The sequence below is a fragment of the Astyanax mexicanus genome, chromosome 11 (assembly GCF_023375975.1).
Source record: "Astyanax mexicanus isolate ESR-SI-001 chromosome 11, AstMex3_surface, whole genome shotgun sequence".
Classification (NCBI taxonomy): domain Eukaryota; kingdom Metazoa; phylum Chordata; class Actinopteri; order Characiformes; family Acestrorhamphidae; genus Astyanax; species Astyanax mexicanus.
In genome coordinates this window covers 38,083,915-38,105,953 of record NC_064418.1, presented here as the reverse complement: position 1 = coordinate 38,105,953, position 22,039 = coordinate 38,083,915, and the positions used below count along the sequence as shown (strand labels likewise).

The 22,039-nt window shown below is 37.9% G+C and overlaps 2 protein-coding genes across 5 annotated transcripts; one reads left to right on the top strand and one right to left on the bottom strand.

The window, feature by feature from the left end:
• The first annotated feature begins 1,878 nt into the window (after window positions 1-1,878).
• plcd4b (phospholipase C, delta 4b) lies at window positions 1,879-11,547 on the top strand. Its single transcript, XM_007287826.4, has 16 exons — window positions 1,879-2,023; window positions 3,909-3,948; window positions 4,092-4,250; window positions 5,130-5,358; window positions 5,565-5,694; window positions 6,563-6,794; window positions 7,171-7,372; window positions 7,571-7,715; window positions 7,799-7,948; window positions 8,567-8,719; window positions 9,066-9,222; window positions 10,100-10,216; window positions 10,388-10,566; window positions 10,685-10,817; window positions 11,214-11,363; window positions 11,456-11,547. Exons 2-16 carry the CDS (start codon window positions 3,927-3,929, stop codon window positions 11,545-11,547), a joined length of 2,250 nt encoding a protein of 749 aa, XP_007287888.3. The 5' UTR covers window positions 1,879-2,023; window positions 3,909-3,926.
• On the bottom strand, window positions 4,985-21,066 carry znf142 (zinc finger protein 142). Of its 4 annotated transcripts, none has more exons than XM_049485027.1 (11): window positions 20,829-21,066; window positions 19,586-19,800; window positions 18,844-19,071; window positions 17,860-18,684; window positions 16,933-17,110; window positions 14,027-16,850; window positions 13,412-13,517; window positions 6,631-13,303; window positions 6,265-6,404; window positions 5,454-5,583; window positions 4,985-5,323 (listed from the first exon to the last, which is right to left on the bottom strand). In XM_049485027.1, the coding sequence occupies exons 2-8, from the start codon at window positions 19,611-19,613 to the stop codon at window positions 12,819-12,821; spliced, it is 4,674 nt and encodes a 1,557-aa protein (XP_049340984.1). In that variant the 5' UTR covers window positions 19,614-19,800; window positions 20,829-21,066; the 3' UTR covers window positions 4,985-5,323; window positions 5,454-5,583; window positions 6,265-6,404; window positions 6,631-12,818. The 4 variants fall into 4 exon arrangements, with proteins under 4 accessions (XP_049340984.1, XP_015464015.3, XP_022535917.2 ...); XM_015608529.3 differs by having other exon boundaries at window positions 18,844-19,068; XM_022680196.2 differs by having other exon boundaries at window positions 19,586-19,754.
• Between the last annotated feature and the right edge of the window lie 973 nt (window positions 21,067-22,039).

Genomic DNA, 22,039 nt, shown 5'->3' with positions numbered 1-22,039 from the left:
ATTTTAAAAATCCAATAAACAAATTACAAAAAAGAATCTTCTGTATGTGCTCAAAGAATGAGGTCAGCTGATTACCTGAATATACTGAAGGAACAGGTTATTCCATTAATTGATTTTTCCCCCCTGATACATGATGACAATGTCAGGATTCATCAGACTGGAATTGTGAAAGAGTTGTTCAAGGAGCATGAGATTATTATTTTCACACATGGATTGGCCACCACAGAGTCCAGACCTTAATCTCATTGAGAATCTTTGGGATGTGCTGGAGAAGGCTTTGCACAGCGTTCATGGCTCTACCATCATTAATGCAGTAGTTGCTGCATTTCCTTTTTTTTGCGTAAATGTTTCAGATCAAACGAATTAAAATATTACTCAAAGACAACACAAGTAAACACAAAAACTTTTTTTTTACATGAATGTTTTTAATATTAAGGGAGAAAAAAAAACCAAATCTACATAGCTCTGTGTGAAGAGGTGTTTGCTCTAAAATGTCTTTGGAAATAGGCATAATGTTTAGCTTTAGAGCATTTTTTTGCATCTCCTTTGCTTTGTGAAACAGGTCCTATTTAAGTAATTTCTTAATTGAGAACAGGTGTGGCAGTATTCAGGCTTGGGTGTGGCAACAGAAATTGAACTCAGGTGTGATAAACCACAGTTATGTCATAACTGGGGGGACAAACACTTTTTCACAAAGAGCCATGTAGTTTTTTTTTCTGGCTTAATTTTAAAAATCTTAATTTAAAAACTGTGTTCTGAGATACTGCTAGTTTAATATTGTTTTTGACTTATGTTGTAGTGTGAAATGCTGGAATCAGCATTAATGTGTGTGAGACTGTCTAATGTGTGAAATTCCAATCTTTATATGAAACTTTACACATTTGCACATTAAAACAAATAATTTGATTTATTTACAAAACAAAATAAAAGTATAAAAAATACATAGTTTATTAGATGTTTATTATTATTATTATTTCCATGATTATTTTTATATAGAGATACCTCCTGAGACTTTTTCGTTCCCTGGGGTTTCAAAAGATCATAGTCCATCCCTGGATAAAATCAAATACACTCTATTGCTTCCTAATCATGAGAATCTCTATAGGACATTTTAGTCAAAAGCAAGTTGCACTTACTATAGAAAGGTCTAATGTGGGAGTGGGAAATTACAGTCATCTACATAATTTAGTGATTTTCCTGCTTAAACACAGTTCACAATTTACCTCAGCAGGTAATTGCCAGGTTTAGTTGTTGTGTAAGGGAGGAGAAAACACTGCATTTGCATGTATTCTGTATAAAACTTTCCAGTATGAATGAAAACTGTTCTTAAGACAAACTTAAATATATTGTTTTGTTCCTTTGCATTCCAACTACATCTGCACAATATTTTAAAACAAAATTGACATTGTGATATTTTGTTGCTCTGCTATATTTGTTGTGATATTCAGTACAGATATTTGGTACAGATATTTTCAGATTACCTATATTAACAGATTTTTACCAGAAGTCAATGATCCATCAAGTCATATTAATTTTCCATTTTATGTATCCACTTCCCCTCGGTCCCCCATGGTTGAGAAAAAACTTCAGACAAGTGCAGTCTAAAAAACAAAAAAGTGACTTATTGGCTGCCCGAATGGGCAAAAAGGACTCACTACCCTCTATACATGCAGATACTCATATACATGCAGGTATCCTGTCGAGGTACCATTACAGATGATAGAGTAGACGGGTTGAAACTAATGGAAGCCTGGAAGCATGACAGTGGAAAAAGGGAAAGTGGGAGTGGTGAGAAAGTAGAGAGAGGGAGAGCAGGAGGGATGGATTGAGGGAGGGAGGATGTGCAGAGGGAGGAGAGCACCACTGAACACAACTCCCAGCCTGTCTCTCCCTGTAGTTCAGTGTGCTCAGTCACAGCAGAGGACATAGCCTCCCTAAAGACACTCCCTGTCTCACAGGCCCTGTGCAACTGCTGCCTCTTCTACATCACAAAGTCCGGATTGAGGGGACACTTTACTGTCCGGTGAGTGCTGTCTGTGCCTGTTGGATGGTTGGTTCTCTTTTTTAATACTGAGGTCAAATGTAATCTTGTAATCCTACTGTAAATGTAGTAGTAATATTACATTTCCCTCTGTCTGTAGTTGGGACTAAGGCTCAAATTAAAGCCGAGATGAAACACAAAGTCATAACCTCATAACATATTTAGTTTTTGATACATTTGTGCTTTGCTAGTTATTCTTTTAAAATATTTAAAAGCTTTTGCTCCAGTAAGAAACATATTGACAAAAAAGTGTGTATGCCAGTAAACAGAGCATCATGAGGTTGGAAAATATGAATAACTCTGAAATAAGGTTTAACTGTACTCCTTATTCCTGTCTGGCACTTTCATGCTAAAACATCTGCTGAGAAAACTTTTAATAAGCTTTTCTTACTGCAAATGTGAAACACAGTGTAATGCAGACCCTATACACTCTGTACTCTGTGTTTATGTGTCTCCCATTTTAAAGGCAGTATTAGCCATGACGCAAAACAGTGATTTTTACGCTTCTCCGCTCTGCAGCACGTGTCTATGTATTAGCAGGTTTTTTTTATTAATTCACATGTAACACCTGCAGCATAACAGAGAATAACAGAGTTATTCTCATGAAACTTGACAGATAATGGCAGCCTAAGAACATAACAAGTAATAAATTAAATTTTGTGAAATGTTTTGTATATAAAACAATAATGTATGGCTCCATAATAAAAAAAAGAACTTTTATTTATTTTACTGATTTAAAATGCATTTTTAAATTCAAAACATTCCAGTAAAGTAACAATAGAAAACAGTGTAAATTTTGTTCTTTTTTGTTGTGTTTTATTTATTTTTTCTTACAAGTGGCCAGGCTAAGTATTTTAATTAAAATGCTGAAAATTTTATTTTACAAAATGTAGTATGTTTGAATCTTTTTCATCATTGGAATACATACGTACCAGAGAACTAGTGGTATTGTAATAATAATAAGCCTTAAAGTAACCAAAAGAGTCTTTTTTTTTTGTTTGGATGTTCTATCTTAGAACATTTAAATAACATTAAACTGATTGTCTATTAAATGCAACTACAAACACAGCTCTAATCCTAATATACACAATTCTTTATAGTATTTATACATGCACCTGTTCCTAACTTTAATCTTAACTTTGAATCAAACCTAAAATCTTATCCATTGTGTTACATTACAAATTAAAACTAACCATAAATCTAATCCAAAAAGGTACATTCAACATAGAGTTTATTTGCAATAATCGGGTATTTATCTGAATGTTAGATAAGCATCTAATTGAACTCTACTGTGGACCATACGTGTAATGCTGTTCCTAATGTAATTATTTATTTATTTGCTTATTTTTGTATTAGAGTACTTCTAAATACTAAGACAGCTGTTTATGTGCATGGTGATCACTATCAAAATTCATAGACATAGTTTGTGGCAGTTTCGGTCTCTTAGTCTCTTTTGTTGTTTTACAAAAGTTCATTGTATAGAAAACTTGAGAGGACTGATAGGAAAGTTTGTGTACCCTCCCAGGACAAGCCAGCTCCCGGACTTGCTTTCTGTAATGTGGTGCACACCCTGCCTCCAGAGGATGCCTATGAATGATGCCACCTCACAGAGCTAAGCACTAGGCCTAAGGGGTTAGATTAATTGAGTTTCAATTAACACGGCACAATCTCCTTAATGGCTTATAGTGTAATGTGTTAAATCCTTGTGCACCTCGTGTATTTCATTCAAGAAACAGCTTTAACACTCCCAGTGCGTCACTGGAGGATTAGGGTCTGATTATATAGTCAACAGTAAAACAGTATGTGGAACTGACAAAGGTGTAAAGGTGATTAAAATGAAACAATTAATAAACATTAATGTCCACAGATAAGCCGTACGTGGGAAATGGAATCTCCCCAGAACGTTTGTAAGTTCATTTGACTTAAATCCCCATCTACCCCCAGCCCTTCTTCTCTGGCTTTTGACCTAATTGACCAAACAATTTAAGTAAAGTGACTACATGTTGAACATGCTTTACTGATGTCTCATACTTTATACACTATCATTTAGGTGTCCAACCTGATTCTAGTCTTGAGATCATGAAAGCTGGAAGTGTTCTGAGAAAAGCCAAGTCTCGTATCTGGAGAGGACACCGTCACTACAGGCTGATGGAAGACTGCAAGACCATCGCTTACAAGTCCACCTGGGCTATGAATTCATACTCAACATGTAGGTACTCCTGAAATGTGTCAAACCCTCGCCAGCAAGAGAAGCTATTGTTAGTATGCATGCTGAAATCCATCATGCTCATCCCTTTCTGCTGGATTAGACAGAATTTATGTGGATTAATGTGGAACTCTGGGTACTGATTGAAGACCTACATTTGCATAATCAGAAAAAGATAGAGGAAGCAAATTGTGGTGCTTTCATTTTCTGGTCTGATCACAACTAATACTCTTAGGACTGATTGTAAACATTATGCTAACTTCAATATTTTGTACATTAAAAACAGCAATATTAGCAATTAACATTAATAGTTTCAGTCGTAGGTTTGAACATCATCCTTCCTTATTCAGTGTTTTTTTTTCTTTTTATAATTTTCTCATTGTAGACTAAAATTAAAGGCAACAAACTATGATGGAACACATATATAAAAGTATGGAACACTTATGGAAAATGAATTTATAAATTAACCAGACTATATTTTATACTGTAGATTCTTCAAAATAGGCACCTTTACAATGATATATTAAGATTTTTTAAAGAAAATGTACCATTGTCCAAATACTTATGGACCTTACTGTGTGTATTTATATAGCTGCATTTGCTTAATACTGAAAAACATTTAAACCATGAAAGAACACATATAAAATGCTGTAGTAAACAAACATTGTTTGGCTTCCACAAAGATGGTTTGGGATGAGTTAGACTGATAAGTAAAAGAAATGAAGCTGACAGAGAGGTTTACATAGAAATTTATTCTGCAACTGCAGATAATTATAAAAGTAAAGAAATAACACTGAATAAACTGTACATACATCAGTTTGATAAACCAGAGATTATGAATAATCAAAACTGCTCAGTAATGCTGTGGTTTTGCACCTGCAGTCTCTGTAGCTGACGTGGAGGCGGTGCGCGAGGGCCATGAATCTGAGGTGTTCCTCAGTGTTGCAGACGAGTTCCCTCCAGAACGCTGCTTTACGCTTGTTTTCCGTGGCCGCCGTGGGAACCTGGACCTTGTGGCTGATACTGCTGAGGAGGCTCAGGCTTGGATTCAAGGCATGCAGACCCTCATAGAGAACCTGGAAAACATGGGCGAGAGTCAGAAACTGGACCAGTATCCTTTTAATATGCATCTCAGTCAGTCCTCTTTTTATGCTACTGCATCTTTTAAACTGAAAAGCCTGTCCCATAAATACCCATAATACTTACATATTAGTTTTATGGTATTTGTAGCAGTCCCTGAATAATAAGTCTAGAGTTTAAAGGCTTATTGATTGCTGATTTGATTTTTGGTTTTCCTTGAACAAGCTCTCTCTTCAGATGGGTGTCTGATTTGTTCCTGAAAGCAGACATAAACAAAGATGGCAGGATAAGTTTTAAGGAGGTTCGCAGGCTGCTGAAACTCTTAAACATGGACATGAATGAAGACCATGCAAGCTCTCTTTTTAAGGTAAGAACTTATTCATTCACATTACTTTGACTGATAGATAACACTGTATACCATAAATAGAAAATATGTAAAAAAAAATGCATTAAAATCTAACAAATGAAAAAGCAGTGCAATGATAAATAAAACAAAGTGCAAGAGGTGCAGGTGTCAGCAGACATGACAATACTCAATTAACAAGCACATATACTGATTTCGTGAAGTGTCTACAGTGTTCAGAAATACAGATGTATAGTAAAGTGTCAATAGTGCAGATAATATAAAACTATCATTTTTTAACATATAAGATTCAGTCCTCAGATGTTCTCCTTTCTCATCCTGCCACACTGGTAAGAGTTGGAGAGCCCAATGGCTCCCGGGACAAAAGATCTCCTGAGTCTCTCTGTAGAGCAGCTTGTTGACAGCAACCTGCCACTAAATCTAATGAGATTAACATCTACCAATCCAACATCTTCCCCGTTGATACAGTCCTTTTTGCCTGCTAAGTACAGATCATAAAATATATTCAGTATACACTGACATGCCAAAAGTTTTTTAACACATTCTATGGAAGCTAAAAAACGTTGCGCTGACCTGTGGGGTATGCATATGGGGCATCCTTTGTTGAATGTAGATGTTTTGTCACAGATAATTGTAGCCAGATGCTGCCAGAAACGATCATTACCATCCACTAGGCTGTCCAGTCTCTGATGTATTTTTGGTAACACATGACACTGTGGATACAGGAATGTTAAAAGCCCACACAGCGTCTTGCCAGTGTTCAACCAAACTCACACGATAACACCTCACAACATATACAGATGTAGGTGTTCCCAAGCCACCTGATCTGTATTTTTTATAATTGTGTATATATTTTTATTTTTTTAAATAGATGGCTGATAAGACTCAGACAGGTCTTCTTGAGAGTGAAGAATTTGTCCAGTTCTACAAGATGCTTACCCAGAGGATGGATGTTTTGGAGCTGTTCCAGGACTACTCCAGTGATGGACAAACTCTTTCACACTGTGATCTGGAGGAGTTCCTGCGGGAGGAGCAACTGGAAGGAGATAGAAGTCATGACTATGCCCTGGAGTTGATCAAAAGATATGAGCCTTCAGATACAGGTACTGTCAGCCATTGCTTGGGTCAGATGGCTATCATGTGGTTTGCCATCAGCAGCCGGAGCCTGAGAAAGCCCAATTGGCTATGCTCTCTTCATACATCACTTTAGTGTGATGGTGACCAGCACAGGCATCTTAAAGTTGATGCATCACAGCTGGGTACTGTGCACTTTCCTCTGAGCATGTTGGTTTCTCCGTAACATGGCACTGGCAACAGTTAGGTAATATGTGGGTAGAAAGAAAAAAGAAAGACATTACATTTTTATGCAACTAAATATTACTATAAAATTCTTATTATGATATAATGTATATGCAGACATGCTTTACTAATTTAGTAAAAATTGCATGAATTAATTTCATGTTATGTGTTCCTGTACAGCCAAAGCCAACACCACCATGTCAATAGATGGCTTCCTGATGTATCTGACCTCAGCTGATGGTGCGATCTTCAACCCTGAAGACCTGCGTCTTTTTCAGGATATGACCCAGCCTTTCAGCCATTACTTTATCTCCTCTTCGCACAACACTTACCTTCTTGAGGACCAGCTCAAAGGAAGAAGCAGCATAGAGGCCTACATAAAGTAAAAACACATTTAATTGATTTTAATTGAATGGTTTGAATGGCTGTTTAGTATTTACCCTAGTGAAACAGCACTAAAATGTCCACTTTATTACAATTATTACATAATCTGTAATGTAGCAGGTTAAGCATAAGCTTGTTTTCTTAACACATGGAAGTTTACCCCTCTCTCCTAATGAAGCTAATGACCTTTTTGCAGGGCTCTGAGGCGGGGTTGTCGCTGTTTGGAGATCGACTGCTGGGATGGTTCTAATGGAGAGCCTGTTGTTTATCATGGTCACACTTTTACATCCAAAATACTGTTTAAAGATGTAATTGCCACTGTGGCAAAATATGCCTTTAAGGTAATCTCTATTTAACAATACAGAAACCATGCCTAGTTTTTATGTGCATGCTAAATTACTCAATTAACTATTCTGCATTTCAGACCTCAGAGTATCCAGTAATTCTGTCTATTGAGAACCGATGCAATGCCGAGCAACAGAAAATCATGGCTCAACTCCTAAAGGATATCCTTGGTGACATGCTCCTGAAAACTACAGTCGATGGCAAAGTCAATGTGCTGCCATCTCCAGAGGTGAGCATGAGTTACCAACTTTATAACATGGATATATTAAACCACAGACTAATAAATCATACGATTTACAATAATGTTCACTTTTGTCAGACTATGATAATCTTATATAATATAATGTGTTCTTGCAGAATTAACCATTCAAAAACTTTGACCTACACCCATAAACTGACAGGACAACAGTCAAGGGATAGCAGTATGTAAATTGATCATAAAGTGTTACCCTAAAGTGTAGCCAGAGTTTGAGCAGGCATTTAACATTTATCCACAGTGTCATGTGTGGCATTATCACCCACAGTAGACAGCGCAGTGGGTGGTAATGATTATGGGACATCTGTCTAGAATTGTCCTTATGAACAGACATTTCAAATCATAAACATATTCAATACAAAAGGATACACATGTATATCTCGTAGGTCAGAGCAGTGCTCTTTAGCTTCCATGTGTCATTAGAGTTAACTTAGCTTACAATTGTTCTCAGAGGCAGAGAGAACTCCATTCAGTGAGTATATGTTTGATATAAAAGCATGGAATAAAGTGGAACATTATTTGTCAACAAACAGGCTTATCATGAGTTTACAAAAAGGAACCATATTTTGCATACTCTTGTTATTGTTTCAGGATTTGAAAGGAAAGGTCCTAGTGAAAGGGAAGAAGATTGGAGGACTGGAGGATGCTGACAATCCTGGAGGTGGTGAGGTGAGCGATGAAGATGATTCTGCAGAGCAGCGCAGGGACAGCCTGACCAATGAGAGCTTACCATCAGATAGCAAGGTAAGCAGACATGCACTCAGCATGTTTTAAAAATATTTTAGCCCATTGTGTTGTTTTACAAACATTTTGTTTTAAACACATTGGTTTTGAGAGCATTGTTCCAGCCCCCTTTTTTTGGATAGTCCCCTGTGGAGATGAGTTGACTTCTGACCATGACTGTGTTGCAAATCTAAGATTTGTGTTCAGGTCAGCTCAGTCCCATCAGTATCTGTGGTCATCCAAAAATGGAGCTGGATTAAACATCTACACTATCAACTACAGTGGGCTATCTAAACCATGTCTTTTTTTATTTTCTTCAAACACTGATTATATGTCTGAGATGTTTTTTTGTTTTATTGTCACCTAGAAATCAAAGCGAAATCTTACCAAGGAGCTTTCAGACCTCGTCATATACTGTAAGAACGAGAACTTCACCAACTTTGAAGACTCACGTATCAACGGCAAGCCTTATGACATATCCTCCTTCTCCGAGTCTAAGGCCCGCAAAATTATCAAGGAATCAGGTACACTCTTTTTTGGTGCATAAAAAATTAAATTAATTATATATTTACAACAAACGTTATGCTGAAACAAAACTGACCTTAATTTAAGATTTTATTGTCTGAATTAACTGAGGTCCTAAGAATCTAAGACTAGAGAATCATGCAAATACATTAAAAGCCCACTTAAAGAAATTACAGCAGACCTGATTTTTCCAACTGAAGCTTAATTACAACACACTTCTATCTTTTCATTACACTGAAATGCCTCATGGATGCCAAAGAATGCTGCACTTACCTGAAGGATAAGCATGCTGGATCTCCAGCATTTAATGTGGAGTTGATTTATCCCAGAGTCACCTGTTATTTCTAGACAGACAATGCCACTGCACTGTCCACTGTGGATGGTAATGCCTTCTGTAATATATTTCCGGTACACATTTGAACGCACAACTTCATAAATTCTACCCATCTGGCACCAACTATCATGCTTCGCTTGAACTCCCATAATTTCAAGTCACTTTGCCATGCGCATGATGGCCAGTGTTCAACATCACTCACAAGATAACATCTCAAAACTTATACATGCCTTCCCCTGAGGGACACGTGATGATCAATGTACATTGTACTATCTCATGATGATTGGCATGTCTTAGCATATGGAGGTTCTTCAAACTTTAATCATTTTCTTTACACAATCACATACTGTATATGCAAATATGTCTTTTTGGAACATTCCATTAAAAGGACCATTATAAGGACATATGAACAGTTCTTCAAGTGCAATTTGATAGTGATGTTCACTACTGTCAAAATAGGTTGTTCATATAGAATTAAACATGTAAAACATTGTTTTTAATTAAAGCAATGAATTAACCATGTGTCACTGATATGCCCACAGCTGCTGACTTTATTCAGCACAACACAAGGCAGATAACCAGAGTGTATCCCAGCGGACTAAGGACAGACTCTTCAAACTTCTGCCCACAAGACATGTGGAATGTGGGATGCCAAATGGGTAAGCCAGTAATCAGTCTAATTTGACTGAAGCTAAATCAATTGTAAATTAATTGTGAACTTAATTAAACATTAATGGTCTTGCAGCTGGTTTAAATCTAATGGAAGTTTTGTAATTTACTCATATATAGATTGGGCTGATGGTTTCGTGCTAATGTGTCTTGATCCACAGTGGCTTTAAACTTCCAGACAGCAGGACTGGAGATGGATCTTAATGATGGGCTCTTCAGTCAGAATAACCACTGCGGATATGTTCTGAAACCTGAGATCCTGCGACACAGTGAGCAGCATTTCAATCCAGACAGGCCCCAGGACCGCAAGGATTACTGTCCCCTCATCCTCACTATTCAGGCAATGAATGGTTCACTAATCAGTTTTAATCCAGGCTTGCATAACTTGAGTGAGACAAATATAGATAAATATGACTAAAAATAACAAAATGTCTGATCCCTTGGTGTTTTGCTTTTAGGTAATTAGTGGCCAACAGCTTCCTAAAGTCAACAACAAAGAAGGCTCCATTGTAGATCCCTTCGTAAGGGTGGAGATATATGGGGTACCTTCTGATCAAGCCAAACAGGAGACCAGCTACATTGAGAACAATGGTGAGGAAAAGACCATGTTGTCAATTTGTCATTTTTTATTGTATTCATGCAGTGAGGCCTTGTCAATTACTTACCATACAATATATGTATATGTGGACATAATCTCAATAGTTTGTCTGATAGGAAAGAAAGATGGTATGTTGAGTTAAAAATATTTTTTATTTTATCTATTTTGTTTTATTAGAATATTGAAGCAATTATTATATTCCAGTTGAAATATCTGGTTAATTAGCAAAAGTTCATAAGTTTCTAATATTGTTAATCAAAATTCATTTTGGGACTATAACCATCAAAAATAATGTTTGTTAACATGAAATACCCATCGCAACATGATGGGATTTGATTGCTTTTAGCCTCAAAGACAAAATCTTAACACTGCTGTTCTCACCTGTACAGGACTAAACCCGTGCTGGAATGAAACATTAGAGTTTGTTGTCCACACTCCTGAGGTGGCACTGGTACGCTTTGTTGTGGAGGACTACGATATGGCAACCAAGAATGATTTTATAGGGCAGTTCACACTACCCTTCTCCTGCATTCAGTCGGGTGAGTGAGCAATCAGGACACAGCGAAACAAGCAAAACAATATGCTACCTATAAATGATTACATTTTAATTAAACGATGTTCTCCATTCCAGGGTACCGCCACATCCATCTTTTATCGAAAGATGGCACAAGCATTTGCCCCTCTTCTCTGTTTGTGCACATTAACATTACAGAGGCGTCTTAGATGAATGTTCAGCACGTCACTGACCCCCGGAGAGGCAGAAATGAGCTTTTCCACTGGTGTAATTCTTAAACTTGTAAATTCCTATTATGTGCTGCTGTGTGTTGAGTTTAGAGTTTAGAAATGAAACTGCTATAAAGTAATATTTGCCTTGCTCATAACATTTCCAAGACCCAAACTGAAGATGCTTTGTGCTTTAGTGTTCAGGTTTTATTCCTGTTGTCATGAGAGCTCTAGACTTATGTGAAAAATACAATTTTACATAAAAATAACTTAGTAGCTTAAACATTTTGTCAGTATAGTGCCTTCTCAGCTGCACAATCACTTTTGGCCAGTATTTGTAGTATAGCTAACCACCTACTGTTGAACACAATAAACTAATACATACCAGTAATTCCTTTTTAAAGACTGTAGGACTATAAAAATCTACTAAGCAGTGCACCTTCTAAAACGTTGTCTGTAAAAGATCTAAAAATGTGTATTTGTGTAGTCTTAAATTGTGTGAAGTATTAGACATAGCAATTAGAGATATTAATTCATAATGGCTATCTGTTATATGTTTAATATTTAAAATGTTTATTTGTTGTTAAATTCTGTTTTCCTAAACTTGTTATGTGCCACTTGTCCTTTAAAATAAACCAAACCCAAATACTTTTCCTGAAAGCCTGGTGTCTTTATCCATGTTGATCACATTATTTTGTGAGAGCAATTTTATAGTTATATTTTGAGTTAAGTTATATTAAACAATAAGCCTATTATTAACTATTGGAAAAAGACAAAGTATGGCATATGCAAGCGGTATGTGGCGGTATTAGTTTGATCATGAAGTACACTGTCTAAAAAAATTGAGAACCAATGCATTAAGTGGTTCCTCTATGGCTTTGCCCAAATAACAATCCAAACCACTTTATTTTTACGAGTTTGTTTTTCAACTTGTGTTGAAAGGTCGAGGCATCCCTAAGGACAGAGCTAAGCTACAGCACATGCACAATTCAACATTGTGGAATCATTAGAGTGTGTCAGTCAGTCAGGTAAAGACATTAACTATTCTTAGCTGTCTGCTCAGTGATCCGGCAGTGACCTAAATAAATATGGCTGATGCTTTTCATGTGGTGAATTAATTGATTTTCCCTGTGAATACACAGACAAGTCTTCACAACTAACAATATTAATTAAGCTAAAAGGCATTAAGTCCAGATCCACCTGGACGGAAGTTCATTACAGGACAGGTGCAGTGTCTTTTCTGAAATTAAAAACAGAAAAATAAAGTCAGGCTAACACTCTTCAGTGTCCTTTTCTTTCTCTGCAATACCCTGTCTGTCCATCTGCTGGTCTTTTCCTGGCTTAAGGCGAGCCTTTTCTAGTGGGACACTACATGTGTCAGGGTCCTTGTCCACCCCACCTTGCATTGGTTGGTCTGGATGATGCCTGCTTAGGTGTTTTACCACTTGAAACTTCTGCTTGGCCCGATATGGGCAATAGAGGCAGCGGAAGGGCAGCTGATTAGTGTGGGAGAGGTAGTGGTGGCGGAGGCCAGCAGGCCAGCGGAAGCCCTTTTGGCATATGGAGCAAACATAGGGCCTCTCATCGCTGTGCCTCTTCTGATGAGTCTTGAGCAAGAAGCGGGTTTTGAAAGCCTTACCACACTTTTCACAGATGAATGAGCGCACGTCTCTGTGACGAGTCTCTCGATGGATGCGCAGAGCATCAGCACGGTTTGTGCGATATTCACATTCCTCACATGCGTATGATTTGGTTCCTTTTAAGGCAGAAGGAAAAATTCTAATGAATAATTACAGATACTTAATAAATAGTATAAATATGAATGAAAAAAATATTATGAAACATTTTTTAAAAAGGCCATTACCTGAATGTTTTGTCATGTGGTACTTCAACTGGTTTACCCATTTGCATTTGTAACCACACTCTGGACATAGGTACTTGCGCTCATCTTGGTGAATCCTCATATGATACTAAAAAACATAACAATTCAAAAACCATTAAGCTGGATTATTGATATATTCCTAAGATTTTAGTTCATTTTTTGTACTCCTCACCCTAATTTGAAAAAGCTTTGATATGAAATGTTGACTAAAACTTAGTGTATAAAAAACATGCTTATGTCAAAATTATGTGTTTAAGACACAGAGTTGTTCACAACTATGCTCTTGTAATGATGAATTCCACCATCATCGATGAATCCCAATTATTGTTACCTTTGTAGCTCTATTTACTTATTTTTATTTATTTATAAAAATCCACTGATGTTTAAACTTAAACTGCTCTTTGGCAAACTAAATGCAGTGCTACTATAAGCATAATGTCCAGATTACATTCGCTGCCATCTTATAATGACTACTGTTCTACAGTAACTCTGACTAACAGAAAATCTGTACTTTTTCAATACCTCATATTTTACAGACTTACATTTAACTAGCTATCTGTCTGACAATGACTGTTGGACCCACAATTTTTTTTATACCTTGAGCCGAGAGGGATCAGCACAGGTGTAGCTGCACTTCTCACAATGGTACGGCTTCTCTCCAGTGTGGATTCGCATGTGCCACGTGATCTTCTGCCTGTTGCGTGTTGAAAAATCACATTCAGTGCACTTGTAGAGACAAGTACCACCATGCGAGCGAATGTGTTGATCAAACACCAACTGATGGAAACAAGAGTAGCCACAGATGTCGCATTTCAGATTTTTTTCCTCAGGACGTCCTGCCTCGTGCTCATCCAAAATGTGCTGGATGAGCAGCAACCTCTTCCCGGTGGCAAAAGGGCAATCTGGACACTTCTGGGTGAGGGACATCTTACAATGTTTCTCGGTAACAGGATTTTCATGCATGTTCTTGATTTGAGAATGTTCTTGTTGCACATGGGCCTTAAGCATGATCTTGCTGTTGCAGGTAAAGCTACACTCAGTGCATTGGTGGGTGCTGGTGGCCTGGTGTGTCCTCTTACAATGCTGTTTTAGGGCAATATCAGAGCTGAAGCGGGCCTCACACTGGTTGCAGGGATGGCTTAACTCTCCCGTATGGCAACTGAGGTTATGACGGCTAATGTCAGTAGGATTGTAGCCTTTGTAGTCACACAGAGAGCAGAAGTGGGTGGCCTGCCTATCATGGATCCGCTGGCAATGCAGTCGTAGCTTGGATGAGGTGCCAAAAGTCTGACCACATTGTTCACAGCAGTGTCTGCCTATGCCTGTGTGCATGGACTCGTGGGCATCCAGGCGATGTCGCCGCACTGTGCTAAAATCACAGAATCGGCAATGGAAAGGGCGAGCTCCCTCATGCTTCAGTGCAACATGCTGTGTCATACATCGCTCCTGCTTGCAGGTGAAGCTACAAAGCTTACAATGAAGTTGAGCTCTTTTGCCTTGTTTAACATCTTTGTCTTTACTGTGAACAAGGACGTGCTGATTTAAAGATTTTTTTGATCTGGCCACAAATGAACACTGCTTGCACTGGATCTCACCAGGCTTTAAACAGCCCCGTTTCTCATGGCTTTCCAACGCTCTCTTCTGTTGGCAAACAAACGGACAGTTTGGACAGGAAAATCGTTTTGCAGGTGTTAATACTTTCTCTCCTGAGTCTACTTCACTGTTTTCTCCATCTTGCTCTTCTTCTTCACTGTGTTCATTTTCTGGCTCATTCACAGTTACCTTCCCTTTAGGAAAACATGATGTGCAGTGGCGATCCATTGTAGCTTTCCTGCTACATGAGAAGGAACAAGTTTGGCAGGTAAACCTATTGTCTTCACGGTAAACACAGCTTTCAACAGTTTCTAACTCCAGGGACTTAGTAGGAACCGATGAATTGTTTGTTTTCCTGACATGTACCCTTTTATCTCCTGTTGGGCTTTTTGGCGCACCAACCTCACACTGATCCGTCACTGTAGCAGGTTCCAGAAGGCATCCAGTCTGATTTTTACTAGGTAATTCATCCTGGGTCTGTGCAGTTCCTTGAACTCTAACCTTGGCTGATGCCTCAACCACAGAGAGCATATTTTTCTTCTTCTGCAGAGCTCTGCACTTTCTGAGGCGGTGGGTGTGAAAAGAACGTAACTGTTTGAAACGTAAACCACAGTCCTTGCACTGGAGAGTTGCTTTCATAACTTGGCAGGACGATCTGCAGTGCCGCACCAATGCTGCCTGTTTGCGTGTCACATATGAGCAGTGATCACACTGGTAAATATTGTCTTGGGTTTGGACCACCAGCATCTGTACCCTACCTTCCAGGATCAGTGCTTCAGCTTGGTCTTTGTCCTGCCTCCTCATAACCTGGAGCAGAGTTTCTGAACCTGCATCATCAACTGATGGAGTTGTTGAGGAGGCTGCTTCATGGGAAGCTGACCGTTGGGACCCTTCTTGTAACAGACAGTTTACTTGGTCTAGTGTCTGCTCTTCAATATCACTTTCTGACATACCAACATGTTCCTCATCACTAACAGGCTCTACTGTGGGGATCTGAGGAACACTGCATGATTTCAGAGATTTGGGGGAGGCATCAGCTGTCATAGCTGTGATTCCCTGGTCTTCTGACTCAGTATGCAAGTGTTCTGTTTGTACATTCTCAGGGCATGTTATTGGGGTAAGAATACAATATTGTTCTTGATCTTCATTGAGCCCAGGGTCTCTGTCTGTGTTATCTCCAAATGAATGAACATCTGAACTCGCCTGATGTTGTAAACCAATATTGACGGTCTCTGTATTGGTTACTGTTTCACAACTATTAGCAATATTAAGACTTATATCGTTTGTCATAGTATTCTGTGAATCTACTTGGTCAGGGGTTTTTGAATTCCCCATAGAATCCCCTTGATTTTCAGAGTGCTCCTCAACTCCTTTCTTAGAGCCTACAACTTTAGAATAAAATTCCGGCATCAGGTCCATTGAATTGTTTTGTTTTTCTTTCTCTGCATATGTCTCCAGCCACATTGCATCCCCAGGCACGTAGCCATGGACCTTTCGCTTGTGCAGGAAAAGGCCGGTGTTGCTAAATGTAGAATAAGAGCAGAGGGCACAGCGAAACTCCCTTGTGCGAGTATGTCTGCAGTTTTCATGGTTGTGAAGAGCTTGTCGATACTTTGTTGTGTACGGGCAGAACTTGCACTGGTAAAGAGGAGGTTGTTGGTCTTCACTTGTAGAGTGTTTAAGCTGCATGTGCTTGTGCAGTTCAGTCTTTCGCTTGCAAGAATAAGCGCACACTTCACAAATCAGCGTCTTGGCCTGATGCCGAAGCTTGTGGCTATTCAGCTGGTCGATGCGGTGACAGCGGTATGTGCACTGGTTACACTTGTACCTAAAAGTGAGCATAAAAAACTCAGTGATACAAGAGATGTAGTGTTACTCGATAAAGTATACTCAACTAGAATAAATCTCACCTGAGATCACCAGTGTGTTTGCGCATGTGGACATTCAGGTAATGCTTCCATTTTGTAACATAGCCACACTCAGAACACATGTGCTGTTTGTCATCAGAATGTGTCAGCATGTGTTTTGAGAGATACGTTTCGTCCCGGCATCTAAACTCACACAAAGTGCATTTGTTGGGCTTTTCACCTGCCAATGCATAATAAACACACAGTTAATATTACTGTTCAGTAATGCATATGCATGATTGCTGTCAAACAAAAACTCCATTATCTCATTTTTTAAATCTGGCAGGTGTTATTTACATTGTGCTAAAATTTTAAGATGAATAAAAATATGAATAGCTCCAAAATCCCCCAAAATTAAAAATATAAAAAAATTAATTAATAAAATAAAATCTCTTTATATTGGATTCCAGTCAACATTAGATAGGGTTTGTTCTCTCCTGTAAAACCTGGTTCACACTACACAATTTTAATCTTGATTTGGTTGGAGTAAATCAACATTTGCTCTGCGCTGCCTAAGACGCTTTGTGTGAGCTGGTAAGGGATGCAATACAAATGACTGCAGATTGGTCTTTGATGCATTGCAAACTCCCAACAAATATCTAGCAGGTCTACTAGCAGGGCACTATCAATCATTTATTTACAGACAAACATTTTGAAAGAAAACATGGATCTTGCACATGGCACAACATGAGCTCTCCAAAAAATGTGATTCTGGAAAGTCATTGTGAGTTCCTCCACGTAAAAGATTGTGTACTTTATGACCCTTTGTCACTGATCATTCTTGCAGTGTGCAAATCACAACCACTACAGACAATAAGATCTGTAGTGAGAAAAGTGTCATGTAGTGTAAACCTGGCATAAGGTTTTCAATATGAACAATGTTTTTGCTGGATATAAAAAATACATATATATAGTTAAGGGTCAACTCACCTGTATGCATCAGCATGTGTCTTTTAAGGACTCTTTTGTGAGCAGTCACAAAGTTACACTCTTGGCATCTGTGAGTTTTCTCACTGGCATGAAAGTGGCCAACGTGCTGGTCATACTCAACTGGATTGAAAGTAGTAAAGGGACAGAAGCCACAGCTGAGCTTCTTGTCCCCTGCATGACCTTGTCTTCTGTGCTGCTGAAAACGGCTCTTGTTAGAGCATGTAAAGTCACACTGTGTGCAATGAAATGCCTGATGTGTTCGAAAATGCACCTCCATATCTTCCTTGCATCCAAACAAAGCATAGCATGCATGGTGACGACACTCCACAGCCTTGATTCTGTGCACATCCAACAGGTGCTTCTGAAGCAGCTTTTTCTCTGTGCATTGAAAGGAGCATCCCTGTTGAAAGCAGGGCAGAGGCTGCCCATCAAATGTCATGTGATGGGATTTCATATGGCCCTTTAACGCCTGACTTTGACTAAAGGTCTTTTGGCAGGTTGGGCATGTATACAGGTCTGTGGCATCTTTATCCTCTCCTGGATGCCCATGCACACTGATGAGATGGCGGCGCAGGGTGTTGCGTTCCACTGCACTGTACTCACACAAATGACAGCGGTGCAGCTTCTCACCAGACTCCCTTAGCATGTGGACACGAAGTTTGCTCTTGCTGGTGAAGTAGTGCTTGCAGGTGGGGCACTGCAGGCTGGGGTCAGGAAAGTGGATACGCATGTGCTCCATCAGATGAGAGCGGGTCTTAAAGCAGCGCCGGCATTCTGTACATATGTGAGTGCGAAACATGTGCTCTGTTCCCTCTTCCACGTGACCTGAATAACAATAAGAATAACAGGCAGGATTTTAAAAGTTCTTCAGTCTAGTACACCCTAAATACCTATTTAACGAAACAGAGGTTTAATGGATAGAGCAAAACAATTGATAAAATTAAAGATTAAAGAAATGAAAATAGAACTGAATTGTTTTCTCACCTTGGACTGAGTGTACAGATGTTTCCCCCTTAAGAACAGAAGCTTTATCTCTTTTACTTTCATATTTCCGTCTTTGAGGTTGAGGATTTTTAAATTTTGTTACTTTGTTTTCAGCTGAAGTATGCTTCAGAACTGTTCTCCTTTTCTCTCTTTTTGTCTTTTGAGTTCTAAATTGATATTCATCATGAACACTGTCTTGCATTGCAGATTTGTCTTGGTTACAAACTGCTAAATAAAAAAAACACAAATGTAGTTAGAAACAAAAATATTTTAGGAAACAATTACATAACGGTTTTATGTAAAAAGCCTTTGCTTTTAAACACAGCAGGATACCACTGTTGATAGTCTCATACTAACATCATGTTTACATAAAAAAAAGGTACAGTGACCAAAATGAAATGTCTGCAAAACTTTATAATGAAATTCTAATAATGTTTAACTCTGTAGCAATCAAAACTCAACATGTATCTAATGTTGAAGCTTGATGTCACAATCTTGATTGTTTTTGACAGTAATGTGACTTTGATTTCAAACCACAATTTAACACCTGTACAATGTTTGGAATTGGAATGTCTACCAGATTTTCATTGACAACTAAACTTCACTTTTCCAACATTAAAGTCCAAATCTTTCTGATATCAAACTGGTGTCCAGTGCAAGCTGGGGATGTTTATTTGCCTTAATAAGAATATTTAAATTGTAGATGACTAACCCCCGTTTTTTACAGATTTCTTATGCTTACTGTCATTGCTTAGCTCTTGTTCCTCCATCCTGCTCCAATGGTAAAAGCCCAGTTGGTAAATCCTTTGAGAAGTGAGTGAGGTGGATTAGTGCATCTTCGTATGCCTGGCTAAACCATCACCTGCCTTGGAAGGATGAAGTATCAGTAATTCACGTCTACCTCAGCTGCCCTACATATAAATAAAAGATATTCCAACTGAAAAATATTATTCAAACCTGGAAAAAAAAAACATAAAGGAAGACAAAAGATTAAATTAGCTGCATTCGAATTTCATTCAATCATTTATCAAAAACAGAAACAAACCCAGATAGCAAAATGATGTGTAATCATCCCTAATTTTCCATTGCTAGTGCAGTAAAATAATGTTGATCTTTGATGTCAGAATTATTTAATTTATGCACAATGATTTTACGTTGAGTCAACTTTGATTTAACATTGTGGTTTTATATGTATGGTTTGTATTAAGCTATATTTACATTAAATATGTATAAATTGTTTGCATTTTATTCTTATAGTCTGTACTGTGGTTTTGCAGTGTAGAAAAAGACATTCAAATAATAATTATTAACCGGGTCATGCCCTTGCTCTCTCTAGGGCAATACTAGTGAAAAGGGGAGTCCTAATAAGTGGGTTGGGTAATTGGCTATATATTATATATAATAAGTTATGATCTGTGGGAAGCACCTATACATAAACGCTGGACTTCTTTCAGTCAGTTAACCATTCAAATGCTTTAATGAAATGTTTTATGTTCATATAACTAGTTCTCACATGATTTTCTTAGAACAAATTGTTAAAATAAAAGTTATGAAATTTGTGTTGTGTAATTATAATCTTAAAATATTTAGTCATGTGGTATCAATAAGAGAAAAACATGAATGTGCTGCTTACTTACTTTATCTGATTAAATTTTGAATTTGACATCAATATTTAGAAATGGTCTGGGCTCTTATGAGTGAAATTTACAAATAGCTACATTTTAAAAACAGTTTTAACCTGAGAAATTTACTAAAAACACGCTGAAATATTGTTATTAAAATCAAAACATAATTATGACCGACTGCCTGCAGGTTTCAGAAGATTCCACTCTGAAAAACAGCGCATTTTCAGGCTAATCTAGCGCCTAAACAGTCACTCACTCTATTTAACATAATCTGCGGTTCTTAAAAGTTGAGCTTTTAACAGTGTAGCACTAATCTAACTAACACCAAAAATTCGCCCCATTATGTTTTAATTTACTCACATTAATCGCACTTGCAGTGATACAGAGTGAGAAATGTCGTGCGAGCGGCGCCCTCTGTTTTCGTTATTAGCTAGTAGTTAACCTACAAAACTAGCATAGACGACGCAGCGCTGTTGATAAAAAAATAGTAAACGCAATTTTCACATTTAGCTTGAGTGTTACATTTAAAGCACCTTTTTTTACATTTGTGTGTCACGTCTATTAACCTATTTTTTTTGTTTTTGGCTCATTTTAGCATGTAACCCGGAACTGTTTTGGTGGTCCTGGTTTCTACGGGAAAACGTTCCCCAGAACACCTACAGTGTCATTGCGCTGGCCATGTGAGACCACAGAGCTTGTAGAGAGGAGAATACCCACTTAAGAATGTCTTTCGGGCTCATATGGAGCAACTGATAGAAAAAAAATCAGGCGTTCTCTGCATATGCGAGTGCGAAAGATGTGCTTTATTCCCTCTCCCATGCAATCTACATATCAAGAAAAAAATAGGCGTGGTCTTTTTTTAATAAATCAGAGGATTGTTTACCAAATCAAAATCTAATGGAAGACTACAGTACTCTCAAAATAAATAAAAAGAACTGAAGTGCTTGCTTAGCTTGCGCTGAGTGTACATATGTTTCCCTTATAAGAACAGAAGCTTTGGGTTTTTTACTTAGATTTTTCTGTTTTTAAGGCTGAGGGTTCTGAACATCTGTTTCTTTGTTTTTAGATGAAGGATTGACATTCATCATGAACACTGTATTGTTCAGTTACAAACTGCTGAATACAAAAAAAAAAACATTAATAGGCCTTTGCTTGTAAATACAGCTGGCCACGAATGTTAATATTCACATACAAACTTTATGTTTATATAAAATACCAATAGGGACAATGACAGAAATTCAAAGTTTGCAAAAAATTATAATGAAATTCTAACACTGCTTAACCTTGAAGCAATCAAAACTTTTCTTAAAGCTTTTAAACTCTAGTAAACTCATGTTATAAGCCATTTAAACGCCACTCTTGAGGATCAGCTTACCAACCACTCTCAGTGCTTACAGTAGCAGTAATGCTAGCGGGTCTGCTGTCAAAAAATCGTTTTCTGTATAAAATGGACGTATGCAGGTAAGTTTTCTTTACTTTGTTATCGAAATAATTACTTCCACTTTCTAACTTAAAAGGAATATCCTGGAAAAGTTGTTAGTTACTCATTTTTATTAGAGTTTTAAGCCGTT